Source organism: Ruditapes philippinarum, unplaced genomic scaffold, assembly GCF_026571515.1.
Source record: "Ruditapes philippinarum isolate M1 unplaced genomic scaffold, ASM2657151v2 ctg955_1_1_1_1, whole genome shotgun sequence".
Lineage (NCBI taxonomy): Eukaryota > Metazoa > Mollusca > Bivalvia > Venerida > Veneridae > Ruditapes > Ruditapes philippinarum.
Window position 1 is genome coordinate 124,902 of NW_026864706.1, and position 22,708 is coordinate 147,609.

The 22,708-nt window shown below is 33.5% G+C and overlaps 1 protein-coding gene across 5 annotated transcripts; it reads left to right on the forward strand.

Moving 5' to 3' along the window:
* The first annotated feature begins 345 nt into the window (after nt 1-345).
* Nucleotides 346-22,060, forward strand: LOC132726556 (uncharacterized transmembrane protein DDB_G0289901-like). Of its 5 annotated transcripts, XM_060711893.1 has the most exons (6): nt 346-773; nt 8,243-8,468; nt 9,962-10,041; nt 16,119-16,139; nt 18,873-19,620; nt 21,173-22,060. In XM_060711893.1, coding segments are annotated over exons 1-6 (1,287 nt in total). In that variant the 5' UTR covers nt 346-562; the 3' UTR covers nt 21,174-22,060. The 5 variants fall into 5 exon arrangements, with proteins under 5 accessions (XP_060567876.1, XP_060567872.1, XP_060567873.1 ...); XM_060711889.1 differs by lacking the exon at nt 21,173-22,060 and having other exon boundaries at nt 18,873-20,773; XM_060711890.1 differs by lacking the exon at nt 21,173-22,060 and having other exon boundaries at nt 18,876-20,773.
* Nucleotides 22,061-22,708: the final 648 nt, after the last annotated feature.

Consider the following 22,708-nt stretch of genomic DNA (forward strand, 5'->3'; position numbering starts at 1 on the left):
CAACGTATTTTAAATTTACAAATTACAATAAAAAATAAACCATAGTCGGCCCAAATCGAAATGGAGATTGACTTTTGCCTGGTATGAATTAACAAACCGAGATTGAATAATAATTTATAATTACATAGCGTAACATTTCTTCATAAAATATGTATTGTTAATATGCAACGATTTTTGTTAGTATAATAATAAATATTCTGAATGTCACAATTTTAATAGACATGTACGATAAAACAACATTATATTTGGCTCAGAAAACGCTGTGCGCCCCACAAAGTTGTCATAGCATCAACTAAAAATGTTACGTCATTGTCACATTAGCCAATCAAAACGTCGCATTTCATTCACCATCCTCCCAACGAGATCAAGTGTGCGACAGAGGGTTGTCAAACTCATCAGAAATTTCTTGACTTTTTTTTACACCGTTGCTTTTTTTTACATAAGTAGATTGATCCATTGAAAAAAAAATATCGGGAGAAACTGACGGACGAATAAGCCACGGTGAATTAGCACGCTCGGTTTTGTGTCATTCCAGACCACATAGGGTTGCCAGAAAGTCGCCATGAAGGGATTAATCTATTTATTTGGAATTTTGTGTTTTATATATTATACTTACTCTAAGCCTAATGGAGCCCCTCAAGACTCGTGCTTTTACATGACTCCGAGGCATATTCACCCGCATACCTACAGGAGAGTGTTCCCGACTAAAGCCATGGGACTTTATAATATAACAACATCGGCGGACGTGTTTCGACCAGATAGGCCAATACGAGGTTGGTATTTCTGCTCAATCGAACATATTTTCACCCGCTTTTTCTCTTGTTACATAAGACAACAGATTTTTATGTATAAGCAGCTGCAGAATATTGTACATGTAAATTTCGCTTAAAAACAAACGAAACTACATACTTAGGCATATCAATTAAATATGAAAACGAAAATGAAAAGTTGTTAAGTACATCTCAATAAATGAGACTTTTAAAAACAAAAAAATTATTGAAATCTGATTGTATGATAATATAAACTTTTTGTTTAATTTGTTTTGTTAAAATACAAAAAAACGTCTGCATTTAATGCATGGTAAATATGAAAACGAAAATGAGAACTTGTTAAGTACATCTCAATAAATGAGACTTTTAAAAACAAAAAAATTATTGAAATCTGATTGTATGATAATATATACTTTTTGTTTAATTTGTTTTTTAAAATACAAAAAAAAAAAACGTCTATGCATTTAATGCATGGCGAATAACTTAAATCTTACATATTAGAATATTTTAAAGCTCATACAAAAAATAAAAATAAGCGCAATTAAATTGCTTACAAAAAATAAAAAATGCACTTAAGATTGAAAAAAACAACAACTAAGTTGTTAGCCTTCAAAACAAACGTATCGTAAAGATCTTATGAAATATATTTCGGTAATTGTAAAATAAGCTCAGGTATTTTCAAGCAAAGGCTAAATGTCATTTTTCAATTGTTATCTGTATATAATTTAATGAGCATTTTATATCATATTCAACGGTGTTTGCTGTAAAATTTCATGCGTTTTAAATGTCATTCTTAACACGTAACATGCTTTAAAATCTTATGTCTTAAGCATTCGTTGCGCATTTACACAATTAACTCCGCGAGAAAGAACAATTTATTTCTTTTTACTCGTTTTTATTAGTTTTCAACGTCATTTATAAGATGTTATTCTCTATATAGATATAATTTCCAAACGCACACTAACACTTATACTCGTTTTTCTAAAACCAAAACATAAAGCCGAATCGATTCTGTTAATTACTGGTTTCATTGCATATCAATTAATTCGACAATCAGTATCATTTTATTAGAATTGCTGACCAAATGTAGGCACAATAAACGGACTTTATAAATATTGTTTTCCTCACTTATCTTCCTAACATTTAATATTGCCCCCTGGTGGATAAAGAGTTCTTAAAGGACTGAGGTCCAAAAGCTTAAAATAAAACAAATTAATTTCTTACACGTAACTAGTGCTTTTAAAAAAAGAAATGCAAAAGATCATTAAGATATATACTCAGTAATACATTGAAAATTGTATTGTTGCCCTATTCTTAGCAACGCTGATCATTTCACAATATAGTCTGATAGAGAATTATTATTCTGGAAAAAAAACAGAGAAAGCGAATGATCTGACATTATGCAGACGGGTTATTGGTCTAGACCGACATCAAATGAAACATAAATGTCGAAAAAAATATTTACAAAGCGTCATGTCAGAAAAACACGAGTCGAGTCCCTTTAAAGGAAGTTGAATACAATTCTTTTATATGAAAGTGAGATCTATGTAAGGACCTGAATGTATGTTAAGGTAGAACTAATGTTATACATACAGTCAAATGTTTTGAAGAAAGGAAAAAGACCTTGACCAGGATGTATGCATGTACACTATATGCTTGCATTAATTCATTGTTCACCTGCTGTAGATAACGTTATTTTTATCAAACTGTCAGAATGTCAGTAATCATTATCCTATCCTTGCAATTCCCACGGGTTCTTCGGTCTTGACCCATCGTTGTCATTCGACCAAGAATAAATTCACTGCGCATTTCCCGACAGTGCACCTTGGCAATTGTACAACTACATGTGTATAAAGTCTGACGTGTCTAATTAGGAGAATGTTGTGCGTAAAAATGTTATACATTCAATGTTTGAAGCTGCTAGTTTTTGTACATGAAGAATTAATTGTGGGGAAAAGATGACAGCATTGCAAAGTTGCATTGTGCGTCATCCTTTATTTCTAAATGAAAATGGACAGGTGTTGTTGGTCAACATCAAGCATTGAAGTATTAGATTTCGTTTCCAATTTTCACGAAAGCTGAAATTGAAATTGAATACCCGGATGAACATGAAATAAGTTATACCCGGATGAACATGCCCTTGTCTTGCTGCATGCATTTTTCCAGATGTCCTGCCATTATACTCTGAACGAAAGAAGTTCTTATCCCCATCAGCATTCAATAAATGATTAAATGAATAAATAAATAAATAAATAAATAAATAAATAAATAAATAAATAAATAAATAAATAAATAAATAAATTAAATTTTGATCATAATTCCACATCAAAATAGTACAGCTGTTATGATATTCAGCGGTTTAGGACATCGTTATCAATAAAAAAAGATTCTAAAAGCATTTGACATGTCACCAATCTGTTCCAACCTTAATATGTCTCCATGCTTCTCAACTTGACAAAAATAAATTTATGTAACACGAGTTTGTAACTTAACAATAGCATTATTGTCAACACCAGTGATTCATCCACTATCATACATAACACCAGAAAGCAACAGTAAGACATGATGTTGATTTTTTACGTGTATACGTATTAAACTTGCGGTCAAACAATAACACGCATACTTCCATTTTGACGGACAGCTATATCAAATATGTCATAAAGCAGGGACAGACATTCCAGTTTGGTTCAAGATCATAGGTCATAGACCAAAAATGAAAGTTCAATGTTGTACATCACTGGTTCAGATGTTTTGTAAGCTTGTTATAAAACAGTAAAAAAATCAATATTTTTCTTCATTTTTATTTTGCAAATGTACTAGTATTTCTTATCACCTTGCTACAGTTAGAAATAAGTCTGAATCATCCATTTTGTTATACTACATTTAAATAGAGCATAAAGTCGATTCCACTTATAACGAACACGCTAATAACGAATTATCGTTAATAGCGAATGAAATCTGAAATCCTTATTTATTTTATATTAAATCACATCGCTTGATACGTACTCGCTTAAAACGAATTTTCGTCTATAGCGAACCATAGTAAATGTTATTCAAATGAAATAATATTCATAATCAGTTCTGACAATAAATTTGATTTGGTTAAATGTCACCTTTACAGGAGGTGTTCAGGATACGGTATGGGGTACGCCAACTCTATCAGTGTCATAATTATACCAAAGGTCTAGCAATACAGCATTACATAGCAGGACACATTACAGGATACAATGTCAAAATCTAAAGTCTCTAGATATTCTAAACCACAAGGATGATGGAAGAGGGGAGGGGGCGGGGGTGAGGGGCAAATGACATTTAAAAATGTGAATCATTTTCAATTTCTTGAATTATATATGAAACAATATAATTGATATATTAAACGAGCCCTTCCAGAAAATATGTCTAAAACCTTAATATTATATATATATTTATATACATTCATCACAAGCCGCTTTGCTACTTTCCCCTCGACGTTGTTAACAATGTAGTTAGGTAGATCTTATCACAGTGGTAGTATTTTATTGTTGACGGACTCATTTGTGAAGCTGATTTAGTGAAAAACAGTGTACAACTTGTTAGACAATAATTTTCATGTTGACAGGCTAATTCGTTATATACGGTTTACTTATGAAACTTAAAGCCCACCTTTGGTATTTCTTCCTAGAAAATTAATAAGGTTTTGGGAGGTCACGAATATAGGTCCGCATCTTCAACTCGCATATTAAAACTAAGGCAAATGACTGTTTTTCTTATTGTTAAAGGGACATAACTGATGTCTAAAAGGCTAAAGACATTGAATTCAAATTATTTACACATATCAACTTGGATACTAAAAACAAAGATGTGCTTTAGAAAATTAAGAAATAAACTCAGAAATTAATGGAAAATTGTATTTGTGTGCTATTTTATGCCCGATTTTACTGAATAGTGTTGCAATTAGAATGTTTGTTCTGAAAAATGAAAGTGAGGGAAAGATCTGAAATTTTCGCCCAGACCTACATGGAATGGAACATTAATTTATTTCGGGATATTATTTCTACTCCCGTCACGTCAGAAAACCTCAGTGGAGTCCCTTTAATGATTAGAGGGGTCCTAGCTGATTAAACTGTGTTTTATTTATTTCCGTCAATTAGTTTTTCGTTCAGGGCAAATAATTTAATTTACTAGGAGACCATACTTTGGATACCTTTCATGGACCTGAGAGTTCCATGACCACCGCCAAATTTTCATAATTTGCATTTTTGAATATTGAATTCTGATCAACCCGGTGATGAGAACAAGTGAATGAGTGGATGGCAGATTATCTGTACCCCCCCCCCCCCTCACGTCCGCCCGATCACAGGCTGAATCAAATCATTCCTGCAACATTTTTAATTTTGCCGTTGCGGATTTTCTTTAAGGCTTATTGTTGTTGTTGTTTTCTTTGTTTGTTTGGTTTGTTTGTTTGTTTGTTTTGTTTTGTTTTTTTTTGTCTATTTTAGATCTATACTGTACAGCAAAGTACGTTAGAGATTTTCTCTAATTTCAGGACCATTTTATTTAAATGTTCATAAATATATATTCCTTGTACATGTTGTACATATATACTTCAACATTGATATGTATATACCAACGAAATATAATTCCAATAAAATTCAATGGCTGAACTTCAATGCTTTGATTTGTAAAATATCTATCATTCTGAAATAGCATCCTGAATGTATAATAAATTAACAGACGACAAAATTGTGCCTATAAGCCAGTTATATAAACACATATGCTATGTATATATATATCATATATTTTAGAATGATTTACTTTATTCGGAGGAATAAGCATCTAATTCTGTACGCATAACAGTAACGTCTTTATTTGCGATTTCATGCATAATTGTGTTGTGCAAACCTTTTTGTATATAAATTAATGTCTTAAACCGTAATAAATCAAAGAAATCAGCAGACGAGTATTAAAGCAGTTAGACATTTTTCTATAAATTTGCATGATAAAGGTTATCTGTAGCAAGTAGTTGACAAATGCATGCCGCGTCGCTTTACATACATGTTAGGCAACAACAAGTAGTTCCGTATGCACTTCTGAAGTGGGTGACCTATTGCCATTAGAGATACAAAAATTTACGAAAGACCGGTGATGGCACCACAACAATGTTCATTTTCACAAATTCACAATTTCAACTTCATGAATTTACGGTTTCCACATGCCGAATTTACGATTTTAACTTCATGCTCGTGAACTTCGTGAATATGAAGTCTAGAATTCATGAAGTTGAAATCGTAATTTCAAAACATGAATTCATGAAGCTGAAAATCAAAACTTGAATTCGCGAAGTTAAATTCGTGAAGTTGAAATCGTGAACTCATGAAGTGAATTCGTGAAGTTGAATTCATGAAGTTGCAATTGAGAATTTAATCGTGAATGCCCTATGTTGAAAATTTGAATTCACGAAGTTAGAATTGAGTATTCACGAAGATGAAATCGAGAGTTCATGAAGTTGAAATGTCCCCACAGGTTTTTCGTAAAATTACGAAGCCAAAGCTAGTCATCTTGAGAGGACTACTATCAATACAATTTTTAATAATACCCCAGTTCTGTTTCCAAAACATGCCATTATTTCTTTAAGTTATTTTAATAAACAAATAAACATAATATTACATTACGTTACGTTAAGCTACGTTACATTAATTACTAAATTTGGTACTTTATTAGAGAATAGGGAATCAATGTATAAGGTAAATTATACCGTGTCAATCGTTACTATGCAAATCATCAGAAAAATGCCCCAATGGCTCAATTATATTAGTATTAAAATGTAACTTCTGATACGTCTCTTTATGGCAAATGTAGACAATAAATTGATTGTTAAATGATACTAACTGTGACTGACATGTACAGATGTATGCTGTTATAATTGACGCTTCCCGCGTCTGTCTGAAGTATCCGTGTCAAAGATGTAAAACTAATACGTTAAGTAAAGTTGACGTTACGTTAACGTTGACTTATGTATTTCTAATTATATTGAACTTTTACTATTTCATTGTAATTTCATGTGTACTAAAAGACTGCTGTAAACAAGATATATTCGCGAGGCAATAAATATCACGACATCATTATTTTAGTCAAATATTCTCGAATACCTACCTTCAATTCTATATCACTAAAGGTATTTAGAGGACCGTGAAAATCTTCAACTCAAGAAATTAACAAAATTTCGCCAATCGTGAAATTTCCTGATTTAACGGTAAACGTTTCAACATTTGAAGATTTTAACGTTTAAAATTGTTAATACGTTAAATAAAGTTTTATTAAAAGCTTTACGAGAATGTCCTATATATCTAGTAAAATGTATGAGTTATCACGTTTTATGCAAATTACATGTTTGTAATTATATGGGGATATAAGAGTATTTTTATTATGTTTAACAATATTGGTTTATACATATTTTATGATATATTTTGCCGTTAAAATTAATTAGAATTTCTATTTGATAAAGATATTTTGCGTAATAAAACGTCAAAGCTGACAAATTTAAAGATGTCGGCGAACGGTACGTTACGTTACGTTTATGTTTTGGGCTAATAACATGCCGTTGTCGTCCAGTTGTTTGCAGTTTGTTATTGAATATATTGTTTCAATTTGGTTTTATGAAATACACTATGTAAATACATTATATATAAATCTACGAGTTTAATAACGACATTAATTCTTACACATATGTTTTAACATGACAGTCTATGTGAAAAATGCTCCCCCATTTGACTCTGTGCTATTGGTTTAAAAAAAACATGTTAGGTCAAACCTGTAAACATTGACCTCCACCAGAAGAAACTAAACATATCCTTTATAGAAAAGTGATCTTTATTTGTAGGTAACTGTGTTCTCTTTAATCAATAAAGGGTTGTTGAAGAGTAGCCTTCATTTACAGGGTGATTATATTTATTCGGAAGTGGTCTTAACTGATTCTCATTTCAAACACATTCTTTCAAAACAGATAAATTAAATTTAGATCTACATTTTACGTCTTAGCTTCTTTAATCATTCGATAATAAATGCTCTTGGCCTATGTAAATATTTTTTGAATAAAGAACAAAGGGGTTGCCATATAGAGTTCCTCCTCTGGGAGCTCTGTTCGGCGTTATTCACCGGATAGTGCTCCCATATTTGTTCAGGAGCTGTATACGTAGTATTATACACAGCTCACACGTAAGCTTTACACGTCGTAAGTTTTATACAGTGCAAGCAGCATTCTGATCTTCTTGGCTATAATGCTTTGCAAAAGAACTCTGACATAATGAGGCGCCATATTGGAACTACTTTTAGTCACGTGGTAAAATGGCGGCCTCCATGTGCCATGATGCAATTCTCCGAATAAAGCTTCATTTCTGCCCGTTTTATGGTCATTAATAATAATACTTGGTATAAATTTACAATTTTATAGGAAATTTGCAATTTTATATACTGCAACCTCTTTTGTCTTTCAGTAACTTTATGGGGTCCACCTTTCAAAGGATTTATGATGGTCGCTGCAGAGGAAGGGGCTAAAGATTGGCCTACTGGAATATTTTACAGCGAGGATGGCGCCGCTAAACGGCTAGGCTGTCTAGCACGAGGTGACACCGTGACTCATCAAAATAATTCATACAAAGATTCCGTATCTGTATTATGGTACGGGCCAGAAAACATGATGTCTGAGCAAATCCAATTTATGTGAGTATTATTCTTTTTTTGGTTATGGCGGATATTTTTGGCAAGTTTTTACATGTTCAGTCCTGTCAAACGAAAGGACAACAAGTAAAAATTGAGATCATTTCTCATTTGCGAGCAGCGCGACATCGAAAAATGAATTAAATTGCTAGTCTTTTTTATATTGTTTTATTTTTTTTCTGTTCTTTTTTTTCTTTTTCTGTATTTTGTTCCTTTATTGCATGCGACAATTAGCAAACTTACACATGTATAGTAACTATCTGATTCCTCTACCTTGATATTTAAAACATGTTTTCATCCTTGAATGAAAAATATCGCTATAAATTGTGCATGTAGTTGAGTATGCTTATTTATGACAACGTGTTAACTAGTTTCCGGTCTAGCACCTGTTTGTAATACAAACTATTTTCTCATATACTGATATGCACTGCACATGACTAGCTTTAACACAACATACATGCTTTTTTGTGTTGTTTATATAAACAGGTTCTGAATAGTTAGTGTACGCACTATTCCTTTACGCACTTTTTAAAAACAATTTTAGAAATATATCAAAAGAATGTAGAATTTAAAAGCTATAGTTATTCATGTATATTAAAGATCCTGTATCACAATTTTTCTATGGTTTTATATCATAAATATGATGCTCAAATTAAGATTCATCAATTTTGAAAGTTCCAAAAAGCATTATTTACAAAAATATTACCGAATTTAACATTTTATGTAAATAAAGGGAGGTAATAAAAATACATTATCTATAAAGTCTAAGTCAAATGTTTCAATAAGAAATGATTGTATATATTTTAATGATTACAAATAGTATGTACAGATATTTGCAGTACATATTTTACATATTATTCGGTGTTTGAACATTGTTTTAAATGCATAATTATTTACATATATATATATATAATTTCACTTAAGTGTGGTATGCAACCTCAATAACAACATACAGGATCTTTAAACAGACTCAGCAATTATTGTCAGCAATAAGTCAGAAGATTATGGTTTTGAGCTTTAAAGTCTTCCGATTAAACTTCTAGATTGAACATGCATTAGAATGGCTTTGTAATGTATATTCAAAAATACTCATTGCACTTGATCTTAAAGGAACATAATCGGGTTCAGATGGAAATAAAGAAGGTCTTGGCAGCCGCCCCCCCCCCCCCCCTCACTCCAAGGAATTTGCTAGAATGTGGAAACCCTTAGACATTTGGATATCAAATTACAATCTTCAAAGAAAATAAAGCAAACAAATATTGGTGAAAATCAGCAAACTTTTAATTCTTGTCCCCCATCCCCACCCCTAGGAAACTAGTAAAATGTCTCCCAACCCCCTTGGAATCTGCATTACCCCATAAGGCAATTTTGCAAGTCCACTCTGGTAATAAATCCTGGACACACTTATTTCTTATCTGTTTATAAGTTTAAGAAATGATAGCGTACGAGGAATAGAACATTTTAATTTGGAAATATTTATTTGTTTTGTTTTACAGAGCAACAGTTGTTGTGAATTTGACGATATATTACACTAACATAAGGTCTGGAATGATTCGACTGGATCCCTCATTACATGGTTGGTACCAATATAATTTAGTACTTTGCAACCAATTCGTTATATGTACATAATGTAATTTAGTACTTTGCAATCTAGATATTTTATATACATAAAAACATTACATGAGTATCCTTTATTACACGGTGAATAAAAGTTTAAAATTATAAAGAATTAATAAATAGCTCACTAGTCTAATGCACGCAGTGCATAACAATTATAAATAATTAAGAGTGTTATTCGGGTGAATTGTATAACTCGAGTTCATTTCCATCGCGGGTACGTGGGAATACAACTAAATTTGAGTTTACAAAGCACATGTAAGACCTACTTTAATCTAAAACTCCCAATTTTGGGGTCAACACGAGCTATCCGATCCATAAGAAAAAACACACTTATGAAAGTTTTTTTTTATTATATTGTATATACATGTACTTTCCGTTAAATAAATTCAAGTAAGTAATGAAGTTGACAGAGTTATTTGTACTTATATGTTGGTATTGCACAAGTATATTGTCACAACAAGTACATGAGCACAGTCATCTGGGCATTTCTGACAATGGCATACCTTTAAGCATAAGTTTAACACTTAAAGTGCTGGAGCCGGAAGCATAATAAGCTTTTGCCACCAGTAAAGAGCCAGGCCAGCCTGCACGTCAGTGCAGTCTGACCAGGCTCTATACTATTGGCTGACAAAGTTTAAATATTCAAATTGATATCCCTAAAAGTGGAAGTGGGACACGTTCATTTAATATTTTCAGCATGTTAAGGGTTAAGCATATGCACTGTTTCACTTTCTCAAATCACTTATAGTGAATAACTTAATGGAGAATTAAAAAAAAGGTAAAACAAAAGAAAGAGAAACAGTTTCATAGGCTAAGATGTCTAAAGTGGTATCAAACTACTATAGTTCATTATGTTTTAATCTGTTCGATGAGTGTTTTGATGTACTTTCTCTTTTGTTTCATAGGCAAAAATAAAAACACCATTTCCCCTGTCGTCACAATATGAAACCCCGGCATAAATTGAACCAAAAGGGAGACCATATAAATGAAATGTAAATGTCTTGTTTTAACAACAGTATTGGCAAACACACTTGTTAAGTGATCATTTGTAATGAATCCGCATAATGTTTAAAGACAAATGAAACCTCAATAAAGCTACCAGACCTCCCGCACTCCAGAGCATGCCCATTGATTGGCTCATTTTTGCCGGGGTTTACCTATGATGACATCAGAGAAAGGGAAAGCGACAGAAATACCATAGTCAGATGCTCGTTCATTGGTAACTTTTTTCTGGGGTTTCATTTTGTGACAACAGATGATTTTATGTGTGACTATGATACAAAAGAGAAAGAACATCGCAACACTCGACAATCTGAATATTACGCCACTTGTACTCGATCGTGTTTCGATGCTCTTTCTATTACTTATCTTTATTTTCCACAGCTTTTTTATGTGTCCAGTTACAGTGTCCAAAAAGGATAACCATTGGTCATAAAGCTAGCATAACTTTTGCTTATTTTGCATTTTGGCAACTGATACAGAAATAGTGATTTAGTACGGAAGTTTTACATTTTGCTACTTTTATCCAATCGCAACTTTTCGGCCCTTGCCTTCAGTCTTATTATTATAGATAATAGCCGAGGATGTTCCGATTGGTATTTCGCATTCAGCGCTATTTCCCTCAGGTGTAAGGCATCTTACATATTTAAAATCCATTAACGTAACATTATAAAACGCACGTTTGATCTCCTTACACAGGCCCGTCGTCACGATTTTGTGATTGGTGCGGCCAATTTGGTAGATTTTAGCCAGAATCTAGGGGGGTACGGGGGCATGCTCCCCCGGAAAATTTTTTATTCTAGGATGCTCTCAGGGGCGTTTTCCCGTATATTTGGCACATTTTACAGCCTGTCGATAGAACATGTTATAGTAAAATGTCAACGATTTTTTTTACAGATTTAAGTGCGTCGTAAGTTTTAAGGGTGAAATTTAAGGTTTGCATAACGGACAGGCAGGTGAACATAAAAGATGAATACATGTAATTGGTATTTGGCGGATGAAAAATAAACATTCTAACACTATCGGAATTTTTTCTATGCATGTATAAACAAAGCACGTCCGAAGCGTGCATTAGTCTACAACAATGCACACGCCGTTCTTATTATCTCCCTGTGTATTTTCACATTTATTCTTTTGAGCTCTGAGAATGTCCTTTCACTGGTAGCATTAGTAGCAGGCATTACTAACAAATTTTTTCACAACACGACGACCTCGATCAGTTCTAGCACCGATTGTTTTGACACAAATTTCAAAGCGTCAGGTAGAGTAACAGTACTATTTTCTGATTTGTCAAAATGTGAACGTTACAGCTGAAGCTGCACCTCTAAGATGTCTCGGTTAATATCGTTGCAATATAAATCACAAACAAAACCAAGTTTTCTAGTGAACGGTCTTCAAAGGTTGTGCGGCTTTAATAAATAAACCCTCCACGTTCTGAAGTACGCGATATCTCGGTTGGTCAAATCTCTCTTTAACACTGGCCATGGCAAGATCGATTGCTTCAAAATACTTAGGCCGGAACACGTCCTGCACTGTAATTATGTAATAGAGTAATTGAATGAGTTTATTACTGAATTTATTTTAGGAGTTGAATGAAAATTTATTTTATTCAACGAGTTCAATAAATTCAGTAATGAACTTACATGAATTCAATATTCTGTTTATAACATACCAAAAATAAGTACCTTTTGAAGTGAAAAAGAACCATTTTTCATTGACGCCCATAGAAAAACGCTAACATTTATATAGTGTGTATAACGCAAATGACGTCAAAATATATGCACGGCCGTGCAATACCATTTTCAAGGAGTCGCAAAAATGGCACGGATATGTGATAAAAATATGACTTTTGGACGGTTGCCGCGTACAATCAATAAAATATTATCAAGTTCTCGGAGAATTCAGGCATACGAGTTCAAGATACTCATAATGCACATATATATACATGTATATACGGTGAACTGTACAAAGCCACGTCAATGTCAATTAACTTCACACTTAACTTCGTAGGACCCCTACATATACCTGGTCAATTAACAGTGTCCATTTGTTTCTTCGCGTCATGTTTGTATGTTACCGCGTATTGCATAAGGGGCCAGTTAAGTGTCAAATTGCTAATCAGCGATGCGTGTTTTTCTAATTTAAAAAAAAAAATTTTTGTTTTGTTTTTTTTTACTCATTTTTTTGGCTAAAATATTGGTCCGGCCAAGGCCGGACCGGCCGGACCATCGACGACGGGAAATTATCCTTTTCATTTCTGATGGACACTGTGCATTTATCAATATTTGTGTTAGGAAATTCTGCAATTAAACATATTGAAATCATTTTTTCATTTGTTTGAAAATTACACACAAAAATGAAAACCAAACAAACTATTCAAATTTCGAATATGATATTAAAGGAATGCATGAAATCAAAGAGCAGTTTTCATTTTGTAAATAATATTGTATTGCAATTAAATGTATGTGTTGAAATAGTAAGGCGTACGTAGTAAATGCCACAACCACAAAAATGATTTATAAAACATGAATCCGTTGTAACGTAGATGTAATGTGGGTTTTTTTTTGGTTAGATTTGTTGTTGTTTTGAAATATTTAACTTAAGTTTGCATAAAAAGTAAGTAGAAAGGCTAGTTGATGATATCAAATTAACGACATTTGAGCCGCGCCATGACAAAACCAACATAATGGGTTTGCGACCAGCATGGATCCAGACTAGCCTGCGCAGTCTGATCAGGATCCATGCTGTTCGCTATCAGTTTCTCTACATGTTATAGCTAGGGTATGTAAGCGAACAGCATGGATCCTGATCAGACTGCGCGGATGCGCAGGCTGGTCTGGGTCCATGCTGGTCGCAAACCCATTATGTTGGTTTTGTCATGACGCGGCTCATTTAAGTCCTTGGAAAAAACGCCTTAGACTTGACGTGATGACGTTCATTTTAACGCCTAACCAGTTGTTTTGTCTCTGGACTTGTCCAGTTTCAATTTCTAAAAGTGTTCATTACCATTTCAGGGGGTGGGGACATGGAGGGTTTTAAAGATAAGATAAAAAATTAAAAGTTGTCGGCTAAAAGTATTGACCTGGTCAGACTGCACGGCTGATGTGCCAACTGACCCGGTTCTATACTGATGAAAAAGGCTTATCATTTTTGGTTGCATCTTATAACTTGTAGAGAAGAAACTCTCATTCTGGACAACGCTACTTAATAATTTATTCTAAAAGTTTTCTGGGCGTATTAAATTTTTGTTAAATAGGCCATTTTTGTTATTAATATTTCAACAACAACACAATTAAAATATATTTGCACACACTTATATGAACCCACTTTATGTGCACTAAATATTATATTTAAGCTTATTTCATCTGCAATAACGTTTAAGCGCAAGATATTTTAATGTTTTGGTGTCAAAACAGAGAAATTAATTACATTTGCCTTTAATAGGTAATAAATCTTAATTTTATGACAGCCTGTCTAATGAACTGTCTCCATATGTGGACTAAATAAATCGTTTTCATGATTTTGCATTATTTTAAAGACACAGAAAGCCTAAAAAATGAACAGTTTTTCATTATCTTAAAGGCACATAAAGCCTCGAAACAAAAACAAGAATAAAACATGTGTTCTATGTAACAATATTGGATATAGATCATTTAAGATGCTTATCGCGATAAATGTGAAAATAATTTGTAACAAACGTGCTAAAATGTAACTGACGTCCGTCCAAAATCACCATAACTAAATTGCGAAAACGCAAAAGAAGCAAAGCTTGATACAGCTATATGGTCAATGCGTTTTTTTTTTTGAAACTGTAACAGGACAAACAATAAACGTTTTTAAAAAATATGGATACATACATTTTTGTGATGTATGGGCCTTTAACGGCCTTTGAGACAGTAAACGGAAATATATACTTTTGTTTATGAATTACATATGCCGTGATAATGTTTTTTCAATTCTCGTTTTTTAAAGGATATTTTTAGTAATATTATTATTTAATAGGATTTATGTTTTAATCAAATTGTTTTCGAAATCATATGATCAAATGTAAATTAAAGTTGTGCATAATTAATAGAGTTATAAAGCAACTTCTTAAATTCTAATACAATAAATGCTGAAGTTATTGTGGTGCATAAAGACGAAAATCGTACTTGAAGGTTCACCACAACCTAATTTGAGCCGCGTCACGACAAAACCAACATAGTGGGTTTGCGACCAGCATGGATCCAGACCAGCCTGCGCATCCGCGCAGTCTGATCAGGATCCATGCTGTTCGCTTACCAACCCTATTACAAGTAGAGAAACTGATAGCTCCTGATCAGACTGCGCGGATGCGCAGGCTGGTCTGGATCCATGCTGGTCGCAAACGCACTATGTTTGTTTTGTCATGACTCGGCTCATATTTGTATCATTTTATTACACAATTACTTGATATAAATTATACAGAAACAATAACTTGATATATCTGTGAATTTATCTTATTGTCAAAATTTAACGTAATATTGACATTCAAATGAAACTTGAATGAGCTAAACCTTTATTGGCCCGATATGTTGGATATCGCGCCAATATCAGAATCTGATATAACCTAACCAATATTGGACCGATATGCCCTTAACGATAAAATATCGGACCAATATCAGTGTTTGATATAACTTAACGTATATTGACCGATATGCTCTTGATTGTTAGGTCATCAACTGGTATTTATTTTCCTAATTAAAATTAAACTTTTGGGAAATAACATGCCGTCGTTATAGGCCTTAAGCAAAGGTTAAATTCCGTTCTTACTTAATATGATGTACTAAGTGTAGTGTTTTTTGTTTTTTTACTTCACCTATATTGTTGATGTTATATCAGATTTACGTTTTTTTCTTGCCATGAAATTGAAACAGTGTTTAAAATACTTTAACTGCCAAAAAGAGTAAGGATAACTAAAGCGGTTTTAGTGGTGGGCGTGTTGCTTTTAGTTTAAAGTCAAAAGAATTGATGTGAGCATAATTAATATTGTTCTATCATACTAAATTTAATCAGGCACAACTATTGATCCTGAAGGTAATGTGCCGGCATGATAATTTATCTTTTTTATATATGTATTGGCTAGTAAAGCCGCCTTTGAGTTGCCGTTTCTAACACTTAATCTATGAAATCATTCATAAAATCTGACATCAAATTTTACAAAAAAAAAAACTTTAAAATTTCAGTTTGCGATATTAGATTTTAAGTTGGTCTGGTTTAAATCAATGAAGACTTGGGATTTTCTTGGACACTTGTATTTGTAATTCCATTAAATGATTTCAGTATTCAAAATTTGACTCATTTACAGCTTAATATTGCTATCACACACTGCCGATTCATCTTAACATGCAATCGCAACTTTTCGGCCCTTTCGTCAGTCTTCGGATAAGGATTATTATATTATTATAGATAAAAGCCGGGGTAGTTCCGGATGCTTAACATGGTCAAAATAATGGCGACCGGAAGGGCTTGCTGGGTAGGAGTCATTGAGATGGTGTACCTTAATCGGCCTCGCTTTGGCATCATATCCGACAGTTTTCGACATTGCAAAAAGTAATCAGCTTGTTAATTGCTCGGTTATTTGTTTGAATACCCGTCAATTGACTCAGAATCATTCTTAAGAGATGTTATTTTGTCCAGATTAAAAAATCTAATGCTAATGTATAGGCCATATTCGCCGAAACAGGTACAAACAATGTATATATTATATTGGTCGGGTATAGGTTGAATGTACGTCGTAAACTTGACGACAGTATGGAATTTAATTGGTAATTTGGGGATCGCGTATGTTCTCTCGGGCGTGATTCGAATATCATCATGCAAAGAAGTCGCTTTAAACATTGTGAAGGACTATTGTTTGAGTAGGAATGTTAAAACAGAGTTCGAATTAGTTGTTGCATGCTTCTCTGTGGGCAATGCCCGCTTAAATGATGCTCGAATACCGCCTGGGAGAATTATAAGTCGTGTACCGGTTTGTTGATCTTTGTCGTGATATCTAAACGATCGGGTAAATCGAATCGGCAGTGTTGATCTTGAGTTTATTATAAACGATGTTCGAGATAAAGGTGTACAAGAAACGGCAACTCGATTATACACTTGCAAGCCATTATTACTAGCGTATGCTGTATGAAATGCATACTCGTTTAAGATAGAAATTTTAAGATATATTTTGTAAAACATTTTATTTTTCATACCTCATATTTGTTTGTTGCAATTTGTGTGCTTTGTATTATTTGCGTAACGCTCTGCGCGCATGACTCTTATTTTGAAATTGTTATATATGTTTTTCTAATTGTGTAAGCTCGATGGGACCAGGGCTAGAATCGCAGGGACCCGGCACAATATTTGGATAGTGTAAAAAAAAATCAAGGAAAAAATCCAACTTATCATATATTTAATTCAAACTTTGTAAAATATAAATGAGCTTTTAGCGTTTGAACCACGAATCATTCCAATAGAGATCAGTATTGGGTCCAATCTTATCAAATTCAGCCTCGTGTCGAAATATAATTAATATAAAATGCATATCGTACACTATATAGCCTCGTTTTTATTATTCAGAAGTCAAAATATCTATATTAAATGCATATCGTACTCCATTTAGCCTAGCTTTTATTTTAAGGGTTAAAAAAATCATATTAATTCTTTATTGTACTAGAAGTATTAAAAATTCTCTCCAAATGTCAAATAATGATGGTGAAAATAAGGAGGTCATTATATATACATTGCTAAGAACAATACTGATTCTGTCGGACATAGCTGCAAAACGTGTATCAGACTCGGCTAGTTATAGAGTAAACAACTGTGTAATCGTCCAATAGAATTCTCTTTTGTACTCAACAATGTTTAAAAACCTCATAATATTATATCGTTTTAATAATATGTATAAGGTATGATGTTTTTTCTTCTTCTAAAACTGCGTTTACATTATCCAAATACGGTCACTCTTTATAAAATATTTTAGGTATATTTTTCTAACATTGTTTTTCACTAGCCAAACACTGTGCTAGGATCGCTTGCTTTGGCCGATCGAGCGTTACGACCAGCCTAATTAAGCTTGGCAATTGAGCATTGCGCTTAACTTTTTATGCAAAGCCTTATGCCTGCTGTTATTTTACAATAGCATGTAAAATAGAATTAGCCGAAATAATGTAAATTTAAAAACTGAAATGTAGCTAGGCTGCAAACTTAACCAATGTGTTGGCCAACACTGCAATTTGATATTGTCTGAACACTCGTTTTACCATTTATGTATATTTGCAGCATTAGCTATCCGGCGTAGATATTTTTTTGCGGCATGCAATGCTCTAGGTATTCATTTGGACAGCCGCTTTTGTATTTAGTGTTGTAATGCTTTTGCTTTTGTGATGTTGTGTTAAATGTTGAATTACATAGCATGGATCATTTCAATACTATCAACACTACATGACTTCTTATGCTAAATTCTTTTCATTTATATCATAAATCTCCTTTAAAACAATTTTTAATGTATTTGTAAGACGCCACGGACATTAATAAAGATAACTAACTTTTGTGGTTTACTTTATTTTCTATACGCGTTAATATTTAAAAAAAAAAGTTTATTTTGAGATAAGGGCAAGGAGTGCTTCAAATAAATTATTTTGGTAATATCAATGCCATTTATAGATTCAATTGTTATTTATAGATATTGTGTTATTGTGTTGATAACAACACTTGTTTCTTACATTATAATAAAATTAAATAAATGTATCATACCATAAACTAATGCAAATTCTGGCGATATTTCAGCAGCCGCTGGAGCCGGTGGCGAAGGTGGAGCCCCTGTTGCAGTTACAATGGATCCCTGGCTTTCCGGTCAGTCGGCAACACAGGCGCCAACCAACTGGTGGAGCAATTTAGCTGGCGGGAGACGTGGTATTGCGGGAAACACAGGCTGGGGCGCCGGCGGAGCAGCAGCAACTGGAGGCAATAGTGGATGGGGAGCGGGAGCGGGAGCGAATACTGGGGGAACTTGGGGAGCAGCAAATGCCGCAAGTGGCACTTGGGGATCACAGACTGGAACTGGTGGAAGTGGAGGTTGGGGAGCTCAGGCCGGAACTGGTGCAAGTGGAGGTTGGGGAGCTCAGGCCGGAACTGGTGCAAGTGGAGGTTGGGGAGCTCAGACCGGAGCTGGTGCAAGTGGGGGTTGGGGATCGCAGACAGGAACTAGTGGTCAAGGGGGGTGGGGAACAGGTACAGGTGGACGTGCAAACAATCAGTGGGGAACTAATACTGGTCAAACGTCTTGGGGTCAGGCATCAGGGGCTGGTGCTGGTACTGGTGGCTGGAGCGCCAATGGAGATTGGCAACAAGTAAATCAGGGGTCAGTGACGTCAAGTAACTGGAACGCTGGACAGACGTCATGGCACGCGCCTGGTGACGGACGACCAATTTGGAACTGGAATTCTGGGAAAATACCAACAACCGCAGCCCCTGCCGCAACTACTCCGGCTCCTAAACCGACACAAGCTGGTGGAAAACAAACTACATCTGCATGGTCAGCACAAGCTTTATTAGAACTTGTTCAAAGACTTGGGTTGGGCCCTGTTGCTAGAGCCCCATGATTCTTTTTCAATTGTTTAATTTATTTCTTTAACTGCAACACTTTAATTCTATGCAGATTCTATGGAGATGGGCATTTAGTGATTTATGATTTTGACCTCTCATTGTTGTTAATGCACATGAAACTAAGTTAATAATGCGGCAAATAGCTGTTTATAGTAATGATTAGAATGATTTAATAGCTATTTAATCTTAGATAAAAGAGAAATAATTATAGCCGCTTGATGTATATAAAAATAAAACTATAAAATGATAAGAGATCAGTTTATAAGAATATATATTCTCAGAACTTTGTAGTATATTTTTTGCATGGCGGAACTTTTTTTCTGAAAAACGATTATAAAAACAGTCTGATACGTCTGTAAATCAATGTTTTCTTTTGAGAATACGGGCATGTGCCTTTAATACTAGTCATAATAATAAAATATATACAAATTTTTCCGATAAGCTTAAAAGAGATTACGTGGCTTTGATCTTGAATTTCAAATCCTGCTTAAGAAAAAAATTACGTTTTATGTTTGGACTAATAAAATGTGATTATAATCATAGAATACTGATCCAGATGAGTCTGATATTCAGGAGTTTGCGGTAAAAAAGTTGAAAATAGAAAGAAAAAAAGAAATTTTTAGAAACATATTTGAAGATGTAAATTGTCCGTAAGCTAACTTGCCTATACAAACTTACGCATAAATCAAGTTAGACAAGTACAGCCTTGTGGTGGGAGGGTGAGGGGGTTAAATGCCTATTTCTTTGGACTCGAAGCAGAATGAGAGTATTTGTAAGAGGGTGTTGGAACAAAGGGTGTTTCGTGTTTTTAGTATTCCTAGAAAATAAAGGATAATATTAATCTCAAATATACCAAGTTAGTTCTAAATAAACTTAGTCTATAGTTGTTTTAGATAGTTGTCTGAAGTAGGAAATATACTTGATATTCGAACAGATGTGTTCGTTTCCAGTCATTTTGTTGAATTAAAAATTATAATAAAAGTGATTATGATAATTTTTCACAATTTATGTCTAGCCGCACTGTGTGTTTATTTGTTAAAACATGACATAGTATACATGTATGTAGTAAAAGCTGTACCTTACTTCCTGTTGAATTTTGCGTAAATAACGATATTCCAGCGAACTGAAAGATACATTGGCCGTCTTCATTATACATGATGTTAGAATGCAGCGATATTTGTTTCAGCCTTGCTAATGTTACATTAATTTATTCCTTTGCCGCGTTTATTGCCAGAGACAATTTCAAATACGCATGCACGGCTTTAAAAAAATTTGCATTATCCATGTAAAGATATCATATCAATTTTAGACAATAATTCGAATTTATAAAAACAATGAGAATGTGTCATTTAATAATTCTATATGCATACGATTAAAAAACATTTAAGTAAAGCTCATTTTATTTCATATACAAACAAATGTATTGAAATGTATTGGCTTTGTCATTGGATGCTAAATGTCTTTTTGTTGTATTTTTGCAGATTTGTTGCATGGCCTTGAAGAACTGCTTGAATTATGCACGGCGCTTCATCTTCAATCATTTATCATGCTTTGCATGTCAATATGTTTACATGAAAATAAAGCCCAGCGACACAAAAGATACGTCTGCCCTTTACTTATCGTCTGCTTTATTTTGTTATTATTTTATGTTCATCATTTCATATTCTTGTTTTTGCTTGGCTTGCTTTCGTACACGTTGTTCAACATAAGTGTTTTATAATGCATGCATACACATTGTGTTTGTGTCAACAGGGCATGTACATGTACATATAGAATCTTTTCAACAGTAGACTTTGTTGCATTTAAAAAGCGTCTCTGGTGTTTTAAGCGTGCCTGCGCAGAGTTTTATAACATTTCTTAAAAAATCATTTTATTCTGTTTACGCACAATATTCATGTGTGTTAATAACAGAGACATTCTATGTTGAGAATCGATCATAAGATAAGGAAAACAAAATAGTTTTACTGTTGATTAATTTTTAATTTTATAGAAATTTTTCATAAGACATAGCTTTATACCCTTTACAATAAATATACAATACGTGTATATGTTAAGAAATAACTGCCGCTATACTTTTCCCATTTACATCACGCATGACGTAATCATGACATGCATATTTGTAATCACTATTATTTTACATTGAATCTGGCTGTCAGTGTCCTGTTTTGATGCCAATATAATTATATAAGTATTTTAAAATATATACATGTATATCATTTTATATGCACGATATTCACGCGCGCGAGTGAACAAAATTTTGAAAAGAACTACTATTGCAAATATCTAAACTACTTTGTCCGATAAACTATTGCAATGAAACTTAAACATGTTGTATTGAAGCATTAAATTTATTTCTTACGTTTTGACAACCTTTTTATTATTATTATTTTCTTGTATTATTTATTAATACTTCATTCGATTAATGACACAGCTGTATATGTAATGCCCACACACGCTTAAATTTGTTTGTGTTATAGCTTTTCGGATATGTATATTATTTAGATGCAAAAAAGAGAGCTTTTTTAAATAGTAAAATAAACCAGAGCCTTTCAACTTGAAAGACCCTGAACAAAAGCAAAGAGTTTTGGGTAGTGTGGAAAAGTCAAAGAAGGTGAGATTGACTGAAACATATGTACACAACAAAACATTGTGATACATTGAGTTTATTTAAAAATCCCTTTTGTATGCTATTTAGGCCTACACAAAGTGTTCAAATAATAACAAGTATGTAGTCTGGTAGAAACACAATCGGCCTACAAACCAAGGGACCGCCACTCCAACTAAAATTTAATCGTAATCATGTCTTATGAAAATTACTAGTAATTCATGTCTTCTGGAATGAAGTTATTTTTGTGTCTGAGGCCGAACCCCTATCCTCCCACCTCCCCAAAAAGAAAATGTAGATAATGTAGAATTTTATTAATTCAAAAGGGCCATAATAAAGTATAAATCCAAGTCAGAGTTATGGTCCTTTGACAAATGACACCTTGAATAGTGACCTCCTATTATGCATTGAA

Coding starts and splice junctions, on each gene's coding strand:
- LOC132726556 (XM_060711889.1), top strand. CDS start 563: ATGAAGGGATTAATCTATTTATTTGGAATTTTGTGTTTTATATATTAT. Junction 774..8,242: donor ACCAGATAGGCCAATACGAG/GTTGGTATTTCT, acceptor TTTGTCTTTCAG/TAACTTTATGGGGTCCACCT. Junction 16,140..18,872: donor CACAACTATTGATCCTGAAG/GTAATGTGCCGG, acceptor GCGATATTTCAG/CAGCCGCTGGAGCCGGTGGC.